Below are 20,529 nucleotides of genomic sequence, written 5' to 3' on the forward strand. Positions count from 1 at the left end.
GCCATCAAGTTGCATCTGATGTACAATAATCCCAGTAGGATTATCAAGGTATGTGAGATATTTAACAGTTTGAACCTGGTTCTCTCGAGTCCTAGTCCAACAAACGTTCTATCCACAGGACCACACTGTGAGAGTATGGAGGAAATACAAAATCCACTGGGAGGGCGTCATCTAGCCCCAGGGCTCCTTTTTGCCCATTCCTGGCATTCAATGTTAAATAAGAATATGTGTATCCATGCACAAATGCACATAGATATGCACATAGGTAAATGATCATAATTCCTGATTAATTTTGTGGTACCTAGAAGCCGCCAAAGAATAGATGCTTTTGAATTGTGGTGCTGGAGGAGACTCTTGTCCCCTGGACTGCAAGGAGAACAAACCTATCCGCTTTGAAGGAAATCAACCCTGAGTGCTCACTGGAAGGACAGACCCTGAAGCTGATTCTCCAATACTTTGGCCATCTAATGAGAAGAGAAAACTCCCTGGAAAAGACCCTGATGATGGGAAAGTGTGAAGGCAAGAGGAGAAGAGGATACCAGAGAACGAGATATTTGGACAGTGTCACCGAAGCTACCAACATGAATTTGACCCAACTCCGGGAGGCAGTGGAAGACAGGAGGGCATGGCATGCTCTGGTCCATGGGATCAAAAAAAAGTCAGACATGACTTAACGACTAAACAAAATTGAGAAACAGATATATCTTTCCCCACTTTTATGACATATGGCAGTGAATATGAATAATCACCCTTATTTTTAAATGCCTGTAATTGTTAGCATTCACACAACCTGACATTTATCAGATTGTAGGTAGTAAGCAGAACACATGCTCCACTGTATTCAAGAAGAGCACACACATCAAGCAGCAGAGGACGTAAAGAACTCAGCATGTGCATGGTCCCTCCGTTCTGTTGTGGTATAAGGGAATTTGGCCTGAGCATTTGGGGGAGGGGGAAGACACTTCCACTTTGGATATGCAAAGGCCCCCTTTTGCCAAAGGAAATCTCCCCGTGCATGTACTTGGGTAATGTCACTGTTGGTTCCATCACTTATATCTTATATGGGACAGAGCCTGTAGATACTCTCCAGAATAAAATCATTCTGCTAGAACACTGGTTCTTAATCTTAGGTTACTCAGGGGTTTTGGACTGCAATTCCCAGAAGCTTTCACCACCAACTGTGCTGGCTGGGGTTTCTGGGAGTTGCAGTTCAAAAACATCCGCGTAACAAAGGTTAAGAACCACTGTGCTAGAAGCAGAAAGGGTTTGTTTTAGATCACTGCTTCTCAAATATGGGGACCTAGATGTTTTAGGGCTCCATTTCCCAGAATCCCTAGCAAGCCCAGTCAATAGTCAAGGCTTCTGAAAGTTTGATGAGACTAGTGCTTTAGATATTAAATTACATCTACCACATTAAAGACAATAGGCACAGTCAGGGCTTAACACGCTTCAAAATCCCCACTGATTTCAGAGAACAATGTGGGTGTGTGTGCCCAGCTCTTCTACGGAAATCAGCAAGCCCTCTAAGGTTATAGTTTTGACTGGGATCCTGTCTAAAAAGAATGATAATTTATGAGGAGATAATTGGAAGCAGAATATTGGCAACATTTCAATTCTATAAACAGTTTGGGTTGTATCTAATGTTACGGAAGGATTATTTGATCCAGTGACGGATTCCATGAATGGGAGCCAGCAGAGCTGGGTTTTTTTGCCAATTCCGCCTTCCTCTTCCAGATCTCTGCATTCTTCCACTTCAGGTGAAATCCCCTTATTTGTGTTATTGGTTCCTTACTGCATAATTGTTTTCTTATAAAATTAAATGTAGTGAAGCAAGGCATATCGAACACACATGTAATCAAAAGTAACACTTCCAGTCATAAAAGAGATGTAGGCTCAAAATGCAAATTAAACCTGTAGAAGGCATAAAGCCGGAGGACAGGTGGGCCTTTTTTGCTGAGGAAATATGCATAGATAGTGTGCTATTTGTCCAATAGTTCTCTATTAAATTATTTATATCCCAGTTTTTTAGTAAAAAAAAAGTGCAGAGCAACTCCAACAAACTATTCAGGTTTATCTTCAGCATATGTACAACACAAGCGGGGAGGAGAGCACTCTAGCTCCAACTTTTCATTGTCAATTTCCTGATGTGAGACTGAGATGCAGTGTTTGGGAACTGGTATGCGAGGGGGCCTCAGCCCAAAATTCAGATGGGTGCCTGCCACTTCCCTGATCACAAGTTGTCTATTCCTCCTCCAGGTCTGTGAAGGACAGACCTAGTTGGAAGGACAGACCATGCAAGCCAGAATTCCAGTGATCCGATGTTCAAGCTCCTGTGTAGCGTCTCCACAGATACAGTCAGGTCCTCTCTTCAGACATGTCACCTTCATGTGAGGAAACCAATGACGAGGGGCAGAGCTAGTATAAACATCTCTTGACATGCAGGGGAAAATGTTAGTGATGTGTAACATGAGGTTATACCATATTTTTCGCTCTATAGCATGCATCTGACATAAGACACACCTAATTAAAAAAAAAACTCCGCCCCAGCCAGCTCATCATCCGGAAGTGCTCCCTGCCATGAAAGGGGAGGAGAAGGGCGGCGTGGTGGTGATGGTGGTGGCGGGAAGCCATTATTCACTCCATAAGATGCACACACTTCCCCCCTTTTTGGGGGGAAAAACTGTGTCTTATGGAGCGAAAAATATGGTACATCAACAAGGAGTGTATATGGAAAAACATGTATATGGATGCTAACTTTGTTTCTACTGCAAAAACAATTAAAAGATAGAAATCCTGCAAGGAACCATGAAATAAAATCCCTGGGTCCTTTGTGCATAAAAAGCTGTCTCAAATGACACCCACCCCCCAATCTTTAAATTAATTATCAACAAAGACTGGAAATATTCTACAACAGAAGCAAGTTTCATTTAGTTTGGGCACTGTATTGATTCCACATTTGCAACCCCATACCATTTGGATTTTATTATGTGGTTGCTGTGGCATCTTAAGAATTATTATTGTCTGTTTTGCCAATATAAAGCAATGATTTTCTACTCCTCCCCACCCTCCCCACTGAAGACTAAATACAGTTAATTGATTTCTCATTGTTAGGTACCATCATAATTTGTTTGTATGTGTATGTGGGTGGGGGCACTAAAAATGTATGGTTTATATGTGTAAATGGAAATATAAGGAATGGACTTTTAGAAGAACTGTGGATTGATCTAATTCAGAGCAGCCATGCACAGTCACAACCTCTGAGACTGTAACTTCATTACATTTGGCTTTCCTGTGGCTTGATTCATAGCCTATTTTATGGTTCCATTCAGATTAGGGGATTGTACAAAGACTGCAGATTTTTTGGTGCCGGAGTCCACATTGGCCCCTCAACCCAATGTCATTTGATCTGTGCCACAATCCACAGACCCCCCCTTCCTTTGAGCTTGCCATCTGCTGATCTGTGACTCTACTTCTATGGTTTATTATAAAGCCAGTGGGCTATTTAAAGTGTTGCACAGTGTTAGGGAAAAAAGACAGTTTTCCAAAGTTCTCCATAATGTACAAGCACATATTGGAGTGCTTGTACATTATGGAAACACAGACATCTGCTGTATTTCATTGGAATTGTTTCCATCCCATATAAATTTTTATCTTTTTGTGTGTGTCTATGCAGAGATGATTTAGCATTAAATAACTATATCAATGCAATGATGAGGTAATCTAGTGCTAAACACAGTATTTTTTTTAAAACTGCTTTGGGACAACTAAGGAAAAAGATTGCAGTGGTGGGTATTCCTGCTTTCCAAAACATCACACCAACTTAGTATGTCACCAGAATACCACTCGCAGTCATGCCTTCTGTCCTTTTGGAGAATGAAACAACTGATCGCATGGAGAAAACAACTCCTGAATCATTATAACTTTAAAAAAGTAGAATCCCCATTGGAAAAAAGGGCCAGGCTGATTCACACTGGCCACGTGATCAGTTAAAAATAATCAAATACATCATTTTACTTCTGTAGCAAATCCCATACTATTTACCCATGCAGTTGCAGCCTCAAGTGTGCACAAATAAAGTTGGTTGCTTGACTCAAAAACCTGTGTTCCTCATTGCATATACAGTATGAACTGTTGGATAGCTCCATGGTTTAAGTATTTGCTTGTGGAGCCAGAGGTTCGGAGTTCAATTCCCCACTGTGTCTTCTTGATAGTGGCTGGACTCGATTATCCCTAGGGTCTCCTCTAGTTTTCACTTCTAAGATGATGATGATGATGATGATGATGATGATGATGATGATGATGATGATGATAACTAAAGTACACAGTGAGACTAGGAGGCTTGTACATTACTTGAGGCAAGCTTTAGCTGTTATGAGCTGACTGGACAGCTTAGTAGTTTAGATATCTGGCAGTAGAGCCAGAAGTTGAGAGTTCAAATCCCCACTTGCCTCCTACAAGTGGAGCCAGCCTATGTGGTCATGGGCAAGCTACACAGTCCCAGGGTGGCCCCAGAAGAAAGGAATGGTAAACCACTTCTGTGTATTCTCTACCTAGAAAACCCTGGAAAAATTTGCTATAAGTCAGGATTGACTTGACGGCACAGTTATTATTATTTTATAGTTGTCATGCAGTTACTAGCTGACTGCAACAGTTGAACATAATATAAAGATTATTTTCACCTTCAGCAGATGTATACAATCTGAGACAGCGTTATTCTGCTGTCTCTGAGCATCATCCCTCATTGCTTCCCCCAACAAGCTAAAAATTCCAAGAATTGAACCTAAGCAATTGGGTAGCAATGTTCTGCATCTATCCCTGGTGGTGAGAGGTAAGTCACACATTAGCCAGAGCAGCGGAAAAGATCTGGATTTCCAAAGAGGCAAAGAAGAGCAGCACTACTGTATCCTACATCAAAAAAAGCCATATGCTTGAAGAAAATTATCATCTTTTCAAAAGCTACTGTGGCCTTTGTCAACCTGCCAGTGAGATCTATTACCTAGTAGGGCTTTGCTTTATTGAAAGCAGACAGGCGATTTCGTTTGTTTTAGATACTTGGAGCAAAAAAAAATTCTTTATGGGTTTATCTAACCATTTAACATTTTTATGTAGCATTATCCATGGTTGAAGTTCTGTTTTCTGATTGTAATTCAGAATTTATTATAAGGTTGCTTTTTTTCTCATTCAGAAGTGGAAATGTCCCCCAGTGATTTTCTTTAGCACCAGATCAGATAACATGTAACAGAATATATTTTAAAGCTAACAAGAAATGCTTAATCAACCACCACCAATAAAACGTGAAATCAAGCCACAAGGTACAATTCAACACAAATTAAGCACTTTCAAAAAGTATTTAAAATATTTTTTCAATAGGAAACTTAAATGGGTAATTAAATATTTTCAGATTAAATCACTACATTTTAGAAATGCTTAATATTGATCAGATAGTATATAATTTTTTTAATGATGCACTTAAAAGTACACTGTAACGATGGATTGTTCGGAGATTGAATTCTGTCATGTCTCAATACATTTATCTCTGTTTATGTTATGCTGAATAAAATGTCTTTTTAAATCTTTCTCTCTGTTTGTGTGTGTCCATTCCAGCTTGAGCTATCAGTATAAAGACCTATTTCATATCACATGCTTCAGACCTTATTGCAGGGAGATAAAAAATTTACCCAGAAATGCGAAACAAAGCATGCTAAACTCAAGATATATAGCTGAGGAAAATCATTTGTATGATAAATAAAAATATTTCACCATTTTGGACAGCATGCTTTGTTATGATTGCTGGAGTGCTTTTGAAAAAATCACATTGTGGAAGGAAAAGAGGTTAATAATAGAGTATATCCATTCCACTTAATGCATCATTTTAGCTTGTAAGCTTCACACTAGAATAGGCCCATTGAATCAATGGGAATTAATTCCATTAGAGATGGGGATGACTCACCATATTGGTGAGTTGTTCCGCTTTGTGAGTCATCAAAAGTCGTCGATTCACAAAGCATGAAGTTATTCCCATGAAGTAACAAATAACAAAGTTATTTTTTAAAAAACCTCCCCACCGCTGCCACCCCCCACCGCCATGCCACCACCCATCCCCCTCCACTCCCCCAGCCCCAGGGACACCCCCTTCCTATTAAAAAAAAACACCAAACCACAACCATTCTGCCTACTGCCCGCTGATCAGCTGATCGGTGGCCAACAGACAACCGCCACCCACAGCCACCCACCAACACAGCCTACCCCATCCCTTCCTCTCTCTACGTTAGCCCACACCCACTGACACCCCCTTACCTTAATCGCCGCTGTTGAGGTCTTCATCTGGCCTCCCAGCCACAGCATGTAAAAAGGGAGACTGCCCTTTGCAAAGATGGTGGCTGCGGCTTCATTTAGGGTAAGAAAGATGCTTCTATCTTTGCAAAGGGCAGACAGGATGGTGTTTTTTGTTTGTTTGTAATATGAAGGACGAATAAAAACACGTAAATATTCATCCCTTTGTATTCATGGGTGTCTCTGGAACCCACAAATATGAAGGGATGAATATTTAATGGATCATCTATTTTCATCGAAAAAGCTGATCCGTTTTTATATTCGTCCCCATCTCTAAATTCCATTCATTCAAATGGGCCTGCTCTAACTATGACTTCCTATGCTGGAGTACAGTAAGTCATAGAGTAGGCCCATTTGAATCAATCTAACTTTCACAGGAGCTGACTCACCAAATCCCCATTGGCTCAATGGGCCTACTCTAGTGTGATTTATTATGCTAACCAACAGGATTTTGGTCATTACGTGGCAAAATGAATTCATACTGTCTCTATAGTACATTCAATGTAGTGAAACAATCAGAATTAAAGGCATTATTAAGGTAAACAGAAACAGAGTTTCTGTTTAAAATTTATAAATTTATAAGTGAATACTGAAACACCTTAGAGAGTTGAAGTAGGCAACTCAGACAGATCTTTTCTGTTATATAATCAAGTCATTACCAAATAAAGTGGAGATAAAGGAGGAGCTGGGGTCAAATGGGCACCTGCCACGTCCCCTCTCAAGGCGGTGAGCTTCCAGGTGAAACAGATGATCCTTGAAAAAGAAGACAGACAATGTTAAAAGGAGCATTTGCTTATACAAATTATTGAACTGTAACAGATTTTGCTGTTAGTACAGATTAGTAGCAACTAAACCACAAAGCTAGTTCACATGGTGAAGATTCTGAAATGTGCCATCCAGGTACCACAGGCAGAGATCCAACTTGTACCATTTCCACCTTTCTGTTTTGACTGCATGCAGAAAAAAATTACAACAGGAGACTCTTTGCTGAGGTAAATTGGATTCTTGTCAAGAAAGAGGTGCTTTGAAAGAGCAAACAGGGAGAGTGTTCTAGCTCCACACCATGCCCATCCGTGCTTCCCTAAGTTTAAGAGAGAAATTGTCTACTACTTGTGTCTACTAAACCTGTAGCCTGTCCACCTGATCAGTATTTTTTTTGAGGAGGGGGAATCCCCAACTGCATGAAGAAAATGCACATATAGCAGAAGCTTTCCTCTTCATACAGTTCCTTTCCCCCATGTAGGCAGAGACAAGCAGGGGGAAGAGCCTAGAACTTTCTTAATTTTGTGCTTTTCATATTAGCTTTTTTTTTTGTTTGACTAGGGTTCGGTCTGTCCCCATCTTTGTTCTCTCTCAGATAGGCAATTAGCCATTAAGCTGGCTCTCTTTTGTAGAGATTTTAACAAGCTGAGCATTGGTTGTATCCTAATTTTGCTGGGCTTTTTTTTCCCGTTATGATTGAACCAAGATCTTTTTCTCCATTTGTTATTTGATTATTGATAGCCACCTTTATCGCCATCTTGACAGAAAAATTGGATTTCAACTTAACAATTAAATAAGAGATGCCATTTAGAGAATCATCCCCACTGTGTTTGGATCATCTTGCCAAGGGAAATGGCTCAACAGGCAAATACACAAGTGTGGATTCCTTGGTTCATTTTCAGAGAAGATAGCAGAAACTGGAGCAAATAGAAGATGCGGCTTCTTCCCTGTTCAACTGTTACATAATTTACCAACAGATATAATTGAAGAATGATGGGAATTATTCATGAAGAAACTAATGCACATAAAGGGTTTGCCACTTGGGTATTTCACACTGCTGCTGTGGCCACTCCTTTAGCTGTCTCCACATGGAAGTCTCTTCTATACCACCCCAAGTGAGGGTTAAGCCAGAATGATTTCCCAACTAAGGTAATCAAAGAGAATGAAATCAAAAGCAGCATGCACATATGTTGAGAGCTGTTTTGCCAACACATCTGTTTCTTTTATCTAGCAGTCCTCAGTTTGGGGAGGAAAGAGAAATATACCATATTTTTCCATGTATAAGGCTATACTTTTGTCTAAAATCTTTAGACTAAAATTGAGGGTCGTCTTATACACGGAAGTAAGCTGAGGAGAGAACAAAAACAAGTGGAGGGGAAAGCAGGGATCAAAGCTATCCTGCAGCGCTTTGATCCCTTTCCCCCCAACCTTGCTAAGCCCCACTTAGATTTCTTAATTTTGAATTAGAAAAGTGGGGGTTATCTTATACATAGGAGTGTCTTATACATGGAAAAATATAGTAAATTAGAATGAATGAATGTTATGTTAAAGAGAATGATTGTCCTGACCCGTTCGGCCAAATCTTGCTCCCCATCCCTTCCACTGGGAACTGGAAAGTGGTGCAAATAGCTTATGATTAGGGCAGGAAGTGCCCCGAAAATTTTGGATTAAAACCCCCTCCCTTGTGTCAGGTCCATGGGCTGTCAACAATGGTGACTGTGCATCTTGACTGTGGCAAATTTTATTTCCTAAGCAAAAACACCTGGAATGACAGCCAGGGGACACCAAGCCTGTTTTTTACATAGAAAGGCTTGATGATTTTACTGCTGCAATTACCTCTTGCTGTTCAGGCTGACAGAAAAGAAAGAAACTGGCCATGACCTCTACCCATCTCAAGAAACCTGCTATGCTATGTTGCCTTCTGAGAGAATGAGTAATGGAGCAATCAGCAAATGTTCATAGTACAATACTATTGTGCTCACAGCTGTTCTACAATTTCAGTTTTAATATATAGCTACCTACTGCAGCTTGCTAACTCTTCAAATTTGCCCATTCTACAGATACTTGTATATTAAATGACAGGGAGAGGTCAAAGCATTGTGTGCAGACGTTTGAACCTCTTTTGGGTATATTTGTCTTCATCCTATGAATGAATCAAATCTTCTGCTTTAAGCAAAGAGCATCACACCTATAAAGAGTTAACATTTGTACAGAGAAAAGTGTATGCATGTTAAGAAGGAAGGGAGTCAAACACCTATGTCACAGTTGCAACACATATTTAAAGCTAGTTTTGTTTCCCAACTGTCACAGATGGAACAAAAAGATGGTCCTGTGCAATTTGTGCAGATGATGGTTTTGTGGGTTGTATAGTTTATCCCACCAGCCAGCTAACTGTGTCTTACTGTATGTGAATGCCATGCTAGGAAGCAGGACACCGTTGAGCAAAGAATGCAGGATGGATGATCATAAGGTGGCCCATATCTGCAGATCAGTGGTAACAACTATTTCTCAGAGTTTTACATTTCTGAAACAGCAGAGGTTGGCATTGCTCTCTCATTGTACAATTTGAGATGGTGCTCATTAGAGATAGGCAGGAACCCTCCCCCACCTCTCTGGCTGGATCCACCACTCACCAACCAGTGTGCACTCCTCTACTCCTACTCTTTGGCTGTTCAAACAGCCTCCAACAGGAGCATGGCCTTCCCTGCCCCATCTCCTTGGCTGACTGCCCATTCAGCCAAGGAGGCAGGATGGGCAAACCCATGTTCCTGCTGGGGACCGGTGAAGCAGCTGAAGAGAAAGAAGACAGGGGTGCACGCCGGCTGGTGAGTGGATCACTGGCTGGGGAGGAGGGGAAGGCAATATGCAGCAACTCTGGTGCCATGCGTATGAACTGACACGAACCTCTGAACCGAGGTTCATGCCTATCTCTAGTGCTCATATTGTTGTAGAATGTCAGTTAAAAAGTGAGGTCCCTGTCCTCAGGGACTTACCATCTACATTCTGAAGGAAGAGCAGACAAAGAAATAAGGGCATGATAATGAGAAGAAGGCAGCTAGAAGTGAATATGTGTAAATGGTGCTATAACAATCTTAGATACTCTTAGAACGGCAGAGTTAGAATGGACCATATGGATCCTTTAGTCCAACCCTTGTCAAGGAGGCATAGTGGGGAATCCGACTTTCAACCTCTGGCTCCACAGCCAGATGCCTAAACCACTGAGCTATGGGGTTCCTGCCAATGGGGAGTCAAACAAAAGATTTTGTGAAAGAGGTATATTTTAAAAAGTAGCTTGGAGGAAATGAAATGTGGCGGTAGGCAAGTATTCTGTGATGGAGTTCAAAATGGAGAAAGACAAAGCCCATTTACCAATGTTACACCAAACAAGCATTTACACTGATGCCAAGAATGACAAACACAATCACAATCACTGTTGCTTTTTCTTTTACCAGCTATCGTTCATCCCTAACAACATCAGAAAACTAGCAGTTGTATATTCTTACCAGTAACAGTTTCATGGATGCTCACTGTGCCTGAAGGTTGTTCCTCCAACACAACTCTATATGGAAAGGTGTTTTATATAAACATATTTCCTTGGATCATGAGTTATTAGATGTTTAGGTTGTATCTTCTTGAAAATAATGGCTTTGATCAATTTGGGTAGTGAAACTGGAAAAGAAATGTCATGTCCCAAAGAAAGGCATAATATAATATTCTTTTTTCACTTTATGACTTTATCAAATTTTAAACCAGACGTCTTTGCTGACACTGGTGATGAATGAAACTGGAATATATAGTTGGAGATAAAATGCATCATATAGGGGAAGACATTATGCTTTTGGACATTGATATTTGAAATAAAATTTAAAGGAAAGAAGCAATGGAATGTTCACTGCATGGCCTGAATAGGTTTCTACGGATGTTCCTACTTTTGCTGTCATCTGAAGTCTTTGTTCCTCATGCTCTGTGTGCAAGAGAGGGAGTGGGAAAATAGGGGGAGAGACTCGAAATCCTGTAAAAGAAAACCTGGTTCCAATATCACCTCTGAATAAATCAAGGTCAACTTTTCTTCTGAGCCTGGCTAAGCTTTTGGACCAGGCTCAAACTTGTAGTTCAGGCTGACACCCATGAAAGTCCAAAGTTTGTCAGAAATGGGTTTATGTTAGACAAACAAAAGTCAGCTCTGCATCTAACATCCAAAGACCTGTCAGTGGCAATTTACACTTCATCGGGGTGATTGCATCAATGGGAGAAGATGCTGCATGAATATCTTGTTGCAGGAATTCAGCCAGATTGTTTATGAAGGGGTCAGGAATGTTCCCTTTTCTTCTGTCTTAATGCAAGAGTAAAGAAAAAAAAAGATAGATAGATAGATAGATAGATAGATAGATAGATAGATAGATAGATAGATAGATAGATAGATAGATAGATAGATAGATAGATAGATAGATAGATAGATAGATAGATAGATAGATACATACATACATACATACATACATACATACATACATACATACATACTAACTAAAAAATTCAACTGGTACAAAAGCTGCTTCCAAATACTGTAGATGCTTCGGTAGACTTTTATTTTAACCAGTCTTTTTTGTTGTTGTTGTTGCTATTTTTAAGCAAGTTTTACTTTAAACAAGTTTTACTAGTTTTAAGGTGTTTAAGCAGTAAGTTGTCTCAGGTATGCTGGTTTTTAACTGATAGATTTTAAATTTTTTATATTGTTTTTCCACCACGACTAGATAGGCGGGATATAAATTAAATAAATAATAATAATAATAATCCCTTGAATTTTAATATATGTTTAACTGAGTTTTCTTAAATTGTCATGTTTATATAGTGTTTTAAAACTTATTTTAAAAATAAGTTTTACATACACACACACGCAGACACACAGCATTTTCAATAGTTAATGTATGTTGCTGGTGTACTTACTATGAAAGCAAGATGCTAAATAAATACTTCTCCATGGTTAACATGAAGAATAAACCCTTCCAATTCCCTCCATATAGTGTAGTTGGGGATGAAGCTCACAAAACGTGGCTGCATTTTGACTTAAATGAAAAAAAAAATAGGTTGATTAAACTGTTTCCATATCTGGAGCCATTTTCACTGACATTAACTCTCACTCTTTTCAGATTGAATACTTTTCATTTATACCATAAAGAATTCGCTCTTATGTGGAATTCCCGGCATATTGGCTTAAGCCTAGCAAGACAATTAGGCAAACGTTTGTATTGCCTTTTGTTATCACTGTTTGCACAGCTGTTGTTTCTGATTGAATAATGTAGTTTACATTTTTCAAAGCACCCTTCAAAGTTAAGGTGGCCCACAATTTCTGTTCCTTTGGAACCTGGAGATGGTTTCTTCAACAGATTTTACCAAATTTGACGGAAAGCAAAGCATATTTTTCATAAACGTTAGCAGATGCACATTTTCATCGGGGAAATGTTCTGCAAACTTTTAACATTCATTCATTCATTCATTCATTCATTCATTCATTCATTCATTCATTCATTTATTTATTTATTTATTTATTTATTTATTTATTTATTTATTTATTTATTTATTTATTTACCCTCTGTGAAATGTTTCCATCTCAACCTTTCAGGACAAGATGGCAAATAGAGCTGGCTGCTCTGAAGTGGCTAGCACTGGAGGTTTCCACCACAGATTGAGTGATCTGTATGTATGTGTGTGTGTTGGGGGGGAGAGTATGGACATCTGTGTGTGAAGTTGCTTGAGACACCAATTTCATAAGAAAATTGTCACTACTTAATATCAGCTTTAAGAACGCTTCAATTTTAGCCACTCTTTTTCTGTTTGTGAGAATGTCAGGTGAAAAACTGACAGGCTACAGGATATTACGTACTGCCTGAATGCAATTAGTCTTGTCTGAATCTCTTTCCAACTGTCCAAGATGGAAATTGTGTAAGAACAAGCAGAGGAAGAATGGGATATTATTCCCTCTCCATATAGCTTGGAAAAGAAGCAATGTCAGCCGAGTATGATTTATGGTACCTATGTCTAAAGAAACCTGAGAAGTACTAAATGAGCATTAACGTTGCCATTAATTTTGGAAGCTTCTCAAAGCTGTGGTTCTTCTGTTACTAAGCAATTGGGCAGGAATAAGCAACACTGGAACGTGGAGAAAACTGAAGATTTTATCAGATTTAAAGAGACCCCAGCCCATTCTTTGCTCAATAATTGTTCATCTTAGGACTGATTCACCCCCTGTCTTAAGAGCCTGTCCACATGATCAGTATTTAAACTTCTTTTGTTTGCACTGTGTGAAGGAACTAGATACATTTGGGAACTTGGATGGGTATATTCAGCAGAAGACCTAGCAACTCATGCCTTTTTTCAAATACATGCTGAGGTGTGTGTGTGTGTGTGCTGCTCATCTAAGAGAAGGAAAACTCCGACTTCAAACCTCCACTGCCTTGTGGCTATATCCACTGATGGAAGAGGCTTCAGGAGTTAACCTCAAGGCAAAATCCAGAGCCGGAGTCCCAGTGGCAGTTCGTGTCGTTCTGGCAACTCCTGCGACGTCGCTGGAACCAGTTGTATTGGCTCTTGCCTTTCCACTGGACTATTTCAGCGACGTGGAGAGGGGGGATTTGCTTCTTGGGTAGCAGCCTATCTTCCATATTATTTTACCCAGGCTTTGTGCTCTGGAGAGGACACTCCAGCTTTGTGTACAGCATTGAAACAACACGGGAAGTAGTAGTTAATGGTTATAAGTCTTTGCTCAATTGGCATAGAGCATGACACCAGGGGCTACTTCCGATGGTGGGAGAGGTCATTGCACCTCACTAGGTAGCTACTGCTCACCTTAAGCTGGGCAGTCCCCAGCTACTAACAGAGCATGTTAACATAGTCTCTTGAGATTGAAGGATGCTTAATTTAATCTAATACTTTGATTAAAACAGAACAGTACATTTTATCCTGATTTGTTGACATGTTCTGTGGCTTTTCAGTTTTAAAAATGCCATGTACAAATCAGAGATCAACCAATACATTCATCCCCAGTGCAGCTTTGGCACAACATATTTATCATCTTTGCAGATGTGGTAGAATCTGGTAACCTCTGTTTTCTCAGTATAATACTGCATGCCTCTTCAGCACAGTTCCAGCACTTGTTCTTAATTTAGGATACTGTCCCTGAAGACAAAGCGATGATGAAACTTTTTACAAAGCCATATTTTCAAACTTGCATCACCATAGAACACTTTTATGTCTTGGTCATTTTTTCCTCATCCTCATCCTCCCCACTGATTTAATGTACACTTTTATTTTTTTAAAAAAAACCTACTCTATTTTCTTGTAGGGAGGTTGCATTTAATAAACAAGGTAGAACTATGTTAATGATAAAATTATGGTCCCAATTAAGGATACATCCCTATAAAGATGTCCGTTTGACATCTGCTGAAACTGACAATTGGTTAAAGCACATCTTGCCTCAGTAAAACCATCAAAGACCCTTGCGGCATCTTAAAAACCTAGCCAACTTTGTTTAGCATATTGTTTTGTGGATTGCAACCCACTTCTGCTGTCCAGATCATGAATACTTATGCCAAATAAAATGAAAGTCAACTTAGACAGCAAAGTCATAAGCATCTGCCTGGATCACATCTCTGGAAAACCAGCAGATTTCAGCTTCTAATAGCAGCCCATCTGTAAGATATAATATGACCCTAACTATGTTTCCCAAAAGGAACTTAAGAAATGTTTTTGAGCGCAGAGGTGCCAGGCATGCTGGAGACTGTGCTTGGAGATGATGGGGGTACATGTGTGGCCCACAAGGCATATTTTGTCCATCCACTCCCCAGTACAACCTTCTTCTAAATGAAGCTTGTTTTCCGACATGCCCTGATAACTGTAAAACCAGATCTTTGTAATGCTCTCTAGGCGAAGCTGCCAGGTGGAGGATCCAAAACTATAGTCATGGGAGAACATAACAACAAGCAGCTGATGGGACTCAGAAACTCATCATATTGTACCATATGGGACCAGTGTCATATCAGCTGTATTGACTTCCAATATCTTCTCCTCTTAATCCAAAATGCTGCTTTCAACCAAAAAATCCCTGAGTAATTTGAGACTGGCTTATTTGAATGATAACTTTTACCTGTATGAAAAAAAGAAAGAAAGAAGGAAGGAAGGGCATCTAGGAGTGCTATCTCCATCCACATTGTACTCACATAAGCATTCTGCTGTGTGCATTTCACTCCTACTGAACTGGAACAACAGTAGTCATGGCTTTATACTTTAAAGCCAATTTGACAAAAGCAAACATTGAACATCGCTGACATCCTTTAATAATAATGGATTTTGTCACTGATTTGCAAAGGATTATTCTTCTGGTCACCTCACTGAAAATTAAAATATGCATTATTTATGTAAATACTTTGAAAATATTTACATATATTAAATATGCAATACGATGTTTCAAATTCCTTCACTTGAATACCCACTGGAAGGTTGTTCCATGTACAGATTGTCTAGTCTCATGGTTGCCTGTCCTGGGCTCAGGATGCTAGTGTGGACAGAAGAAACTATATATAAATATGCCTGACATTTTGCTGTGGATGCTTACCAGTGTTGTGGGATGTTATGTGCGCATTGGCCAAAACCCATGAAAGAGAACTGCCAGATGTCTTGGTCTCTATACACAGAAGCATTGTGGTATGAATGATATTTGGTGTTTTTCAAGCAAGATTATACCCAGCCCTGAGTCACAGTTGAAAAAAGAGGATTTAACATATGAAGTAGGAGAGATGGGGTGGGGAAACCCTCTTGTCCTACATGATTTTCCCAGGCTGGCCAATTGAGAATATTGGCCCTGAGAGAGGTCTGGAAAGAGGAGACCAAAAAACAGGCCTTATCAGCAGTTGCTCCCCATCTTCGGAATAATCTCCCACCCAAAACTCGCCTGGACTGGAATTTTTAAAGAATTGCTTAAAAACATGGTTTTTCAGACAGGCCTTTCCAGACATTATAACAGCTTAACACAGTGATTGTTTTAACGTTTATATTATCAGTTCAGATGCCTTGCCCTTATATTATTTTAATTACCATATTTTCCATGTATAAGACTATATTTTTGTCTAAAATCCTTGAACTAAAAATTGAGGGTCATCTTATACATGGAAGTAAGCTGAAGAGAGAAAAAACAAGTGGAGGGGAAAGCAGGGATCAAAGTGATCCTGCAGGGCTTTGATCCCTTTCCCCTTAAGCCCTACTTAGATTTCTTAATTTTGGTTTAGAAAAGTGGGCAATGTCCTATACATGGGGGCATTTTATACACAGAAAAATATGGTATTTTTAGTTCAATTTGTTGTGTATAATTTTGATTTTATAATTGTTATGTTCACTGTTTTAAACTGTTCAGGATTTTGTGTTGGTTTAATGTTGTAAACTGCCCAGAGTGGCATTAGCAGCCAGATGGGTGGTATAAAAGTCAAATAAATAAATAAACTGTCCCTGTCTAGATTTTGGCTGAGGTATGACAGTCTGTCAAGGATTCTTGGATGCTCATAAGAGTTCTCATTTTGGGCTTGAGAACAGGATAGAAATCCCCTCTTGCTGTTTTCTGAATTTTGTGCTAAATGTCCCAATGCAAAACTAGTGCTTTTTCCCTTGGTGAAGTTAAACATACTCACACATCCACCTTCACAAAAGGATAGGGTGATTGATCACAAAGATACAGACACTCGCCCCCCAGTGCTGCTAGTTTTGCTAGTTTTGCAGAAGAGCAATACTTTTCCCAATATTGTACATTTTACAGAAATGTACAGAAGTTTGAAAATTTGTAAGATCTCTTCAAAACTGAGAAGAGGAATGTGAATGAGAAGAAGGAGAAGAAGAAATCTCACCATCTTCCAGTAAGGAGAAAAAAGCTTGGATCGTAATGTAGTTAAATTTCAGGAAGTTGAGAGAGAGAGAGGAGAGAGGAGAGAGAGGGGGGAGTGTCCTTTACCCTTTCTTCCCTCCAGAGCCTCCACATGCTCCTTCTGAACAATATGGGATACAGTTGGAGACTGCTAGAGGAGAACTTGCCCGAATTGGGCTGAGGTCTTGGTTTGGGATGAGTTATTGTTCTGAGGCACTGTTCCAATTCTAAAAACTGACTGATTTAAGAACTTAACTTTCTGCCATTTCAATCCAGGGGTCCAAAATCCCTGCAAAAGATTTATATTGCTTCAGTGTATCTATGCATTACATTTTTTTAAGCAGAACATGTATAATCTTACACTTCCATCTTACACTTTTAAAGAGCTATTTGATCTCCACACAGCAGAAATGAAAATTGACTACACAGATAGTATGATTGGAGTTTTAGAACAACAGAACGTGGATTAGATCCATGCTTTTGAGAAACATTTGTTAGCCCTTTTCTACCATTAATGTACTAAAACAGTGCTCAGACTGGAAGGGGTGTAGACATCTGAACATTTGGTGATACAGAACTAACTAGAATAGTCTTTTATTTTTCATTACAAAATGTTGGCAATTAAATTTTTGCCACAATTTTTTTGTGAGATGCTTTTCATCTTTTATTGCTTATTTATTGAATAACAATAGCACTGGATCACAAGATAAGTAAATAAATAAATAAATAAAAAGGGGAGATGAGAAAAGCATCTTCCGAAATGTGAAGTATTATGGTTTTATATATATGTACATATATATAATATATATTGTTATTCATAAATGATGGCAATATATTTAACAATAAAGTAAAAACATACTGAAAATCTGGAGTCAGGACAATTTTCTGGTTCCCATTGTTATAAACTGGATTTCTGTCAAAGTAACTATTCTGACTTGACATCAAGGAATACATTTGTGACTTAATACAATCTGAAAGTACCAGTTCTACTTAACTGAGTGTATGAGAACATGCAATAACCTTGCTTAAAGAGAACTATTTCTGGGCCAAATTTTTAAGAGAAACACCACTTAGCTCTTTGCCCTCTCATATTATTTCACTTTGTACTCTGCTGCTACTCTAAGACAGACATAATTCCCTGTGCAAACATATTTAGCTTGCATTGCTCCAGGCCTGCCTATTTTCAGTTAAATTAAATGGATAGTCATTATCACACTAAGCAATCAATTACTGTGATTCTGGCTTATGCAGGCCAGTGTGTGCAACCCCTTGGGGGTACCAAGGGTGGCCACAAATATCTCACCAGCAAGGAAGTCATTCATCCTCAGAATGAATGATAAGAGACAATACTGGTTTGCTTACAATTACAGAGGCTAACTTTAGTAGGGAAACTCTACTAAACACAGGGAATCCTACAGTTGCCACTTTGTAAATCACTAAAAATGTAGGTAGCATTTCATCCGAAAGGGTGACGAAAGAGGATATGGATTTGCATATAATTGCATATGCTGATTGATATTTAGAGAAATAAAATTAGACACCATTTTAATAGTGAAAAAAGAAAAACGGGACACCTTAGTTGAATGGAGGAAATAAGGCTCAGGTGAACTTTTTGTCTCCTATCTCCATTGGCCAGGTGATAATTACAGGAGATGTATCCCTGGTGTCCCTCCTTACACATCTTTTAAATCAGACTCAGGCTGAAGATCCTTTCAAACAGAGGGCTTATTTTTCTTCTTCTTTTAACTTTTAATATTTATTGTATTTTAAAAAGAAGTTATAAAAATAAGTAAATCGTTATCACAATATTAACACATAACCAAAACAACTTTGTATTATCTCCTTCACAAAACAGTAAGTCTTCAATATTTTTACTTCCTTATTTTCCACCAATCATTTATTTTCTTCGCAATCTTAATAATACCTTTCTTAATTCTTATTTTATATCCATATTAACAATCTGCTTTACTTTGTTTTTACTTCTGTTGAGAGCAGTTCTGCTTCTAATTTAAGCCTAAATTACTTGGTACAGGTTTGGAATCTTTCTTCCATTTCTCTTTAAGATAATTCTTTACTTTCCCCCATTGAGATTTGTGCTCCGTTCTACTTTTTCCTTTCAATGAGACTGTTAGTTTGTCCATTAATATTAGTTCCTGTAATTTTATTAAACAATCCTCCACCAAAGGTTCCTCCTTGTCTTTCCATTGTTTTGCCACTTGAATTCTGGCTGTACCTAATATGTATAAACAAATTTTTGTCTCTTGTCTTGAGTTTAGCTTTAACATATTGAACAAACAAGTTTCAGGTTTCATCTCGATTTTTATTTTTAAATCTACGGTGGTTATCTTTTCTATTTCTTTCCAAAATTTCCTAATAAATTTGCAACCCCACCATATATGATATAGTGTTCCTTTTACTGTCTTACATCTCCAACATTTAGCTTTCTCATTTTTCTTCACCTTTGCCAATTTCCCTGGTGTCATATACCATCTATATAATATTTTCATATAATTTTCTTTCAAATTTGTACTTATTAATAGTTTTTTGTTATTATTCCATGCTCTAAACCAATCCTCAGTTTGAATTGTTCTGCCTAATTTCTGCATCCATTTTATGTTATTTTATTTAATTACTTTCTGTTCCACATTTCTTTCCAATAATAGTTTATATAACTCTGCGATTTGGTGATTTTCTTTCCCCCATATTATCTTGTCTAGTTCCATAGGTTCTTTAACCAATCCTATTAATTTATTATCCATTTTCCTTTTTTCTGATAGATGTCTCTGTGGAAACCACTGGCATATTATTCCTACTTGATTCATTTCTTGTCTTGTTCTTAATTTTAGTTGTCCATCATCTTCTTCTATGAGTAGATTTTTATATGTTAACCATGAAAGCCATAAGGGCTTTTACGCTAGCTAGGCTCAATATATTTCCTTCTAAGCTTCTGGAGGGAAGATTTTGAGGTTTGCTTGCATCAGATTGTCTCTGCCCTTATAATAGTGATAAAGTTGAATCAGTTGGTCATGTTCTTCTTTTCTGTACTTGCTATCGCGATCTTTGTATGGAGGTTTTATCCCCTATTATCTGTAAATCTCTGGGAGATCAGAGGAGGATTATGTGCAGTGGCTACTCTCTGACAATACCCCTTATATTACAAGACAAGTGGCCAAATTCTGTGCTGCGGAATGGTTACTCATAAACAGATGTTTGGGTAGGTGATTTTAGATAGATAATATAATGTTTTTAATATAACACTGCCTGATGTTTTACCTATATTAAGAATATATGATGTTATTAATTGGAAAGAAGGGGTTGTTTTATCATGTTTTAATGGAATTTTATTACCCTGCCCAACTTTACAAAACAATAATTATATGTATCTATTTTACATTGATTTGGTTTTACTGGTCTTTGACCATAATAAAGTATACTACTACTATATGTTAACCATTTATCATACTTTATGACAATTTCCTTTGAGACAACTTCATGGGGTGGGGGGGAGACATTGACATTGGAATCCCATG

The 20,529-nt window shown here is 38.6% G+C and overlaps 1 protein-coding gene across 1 annotated transcript in view; it reads right to left on the reverse strand.

The window, feature by feature from the left end:
- The window catches only part of SEMA3E (semaphorin 3E), a 223,225-nt gene that overhangs the window by 42,437 nt on the left and 160,259 nt on the right, over positions 1-20,529 (reverse strand). The window contains exon 5 of the mRNA XM_020812095.3: positions 6,993-7,086. Coding sequence (XP_020667754.2) covers positions 6,993-7,086 — 94 coding nt within the window. The remainder of the gene's footprint in view (positions 1-6,992; positions 7,087-20,529) is intronic.

The sequence above is a fragment of the Pogona vitticeps genome, chromosome 5, assembly GCF_051106095.1.
Source record: "Pogona vitticeps strain Pit_001003342236 chromosome 5, PviZW2.1, whole genome shotgun sequence".
In the NCBI taxonomy this organism is placed as follows: Eukaryota; Metazoa; Chordata; class Lepidosauria; order Squamata; family Agamidae; genus Pogona; species Pogona vitticeps.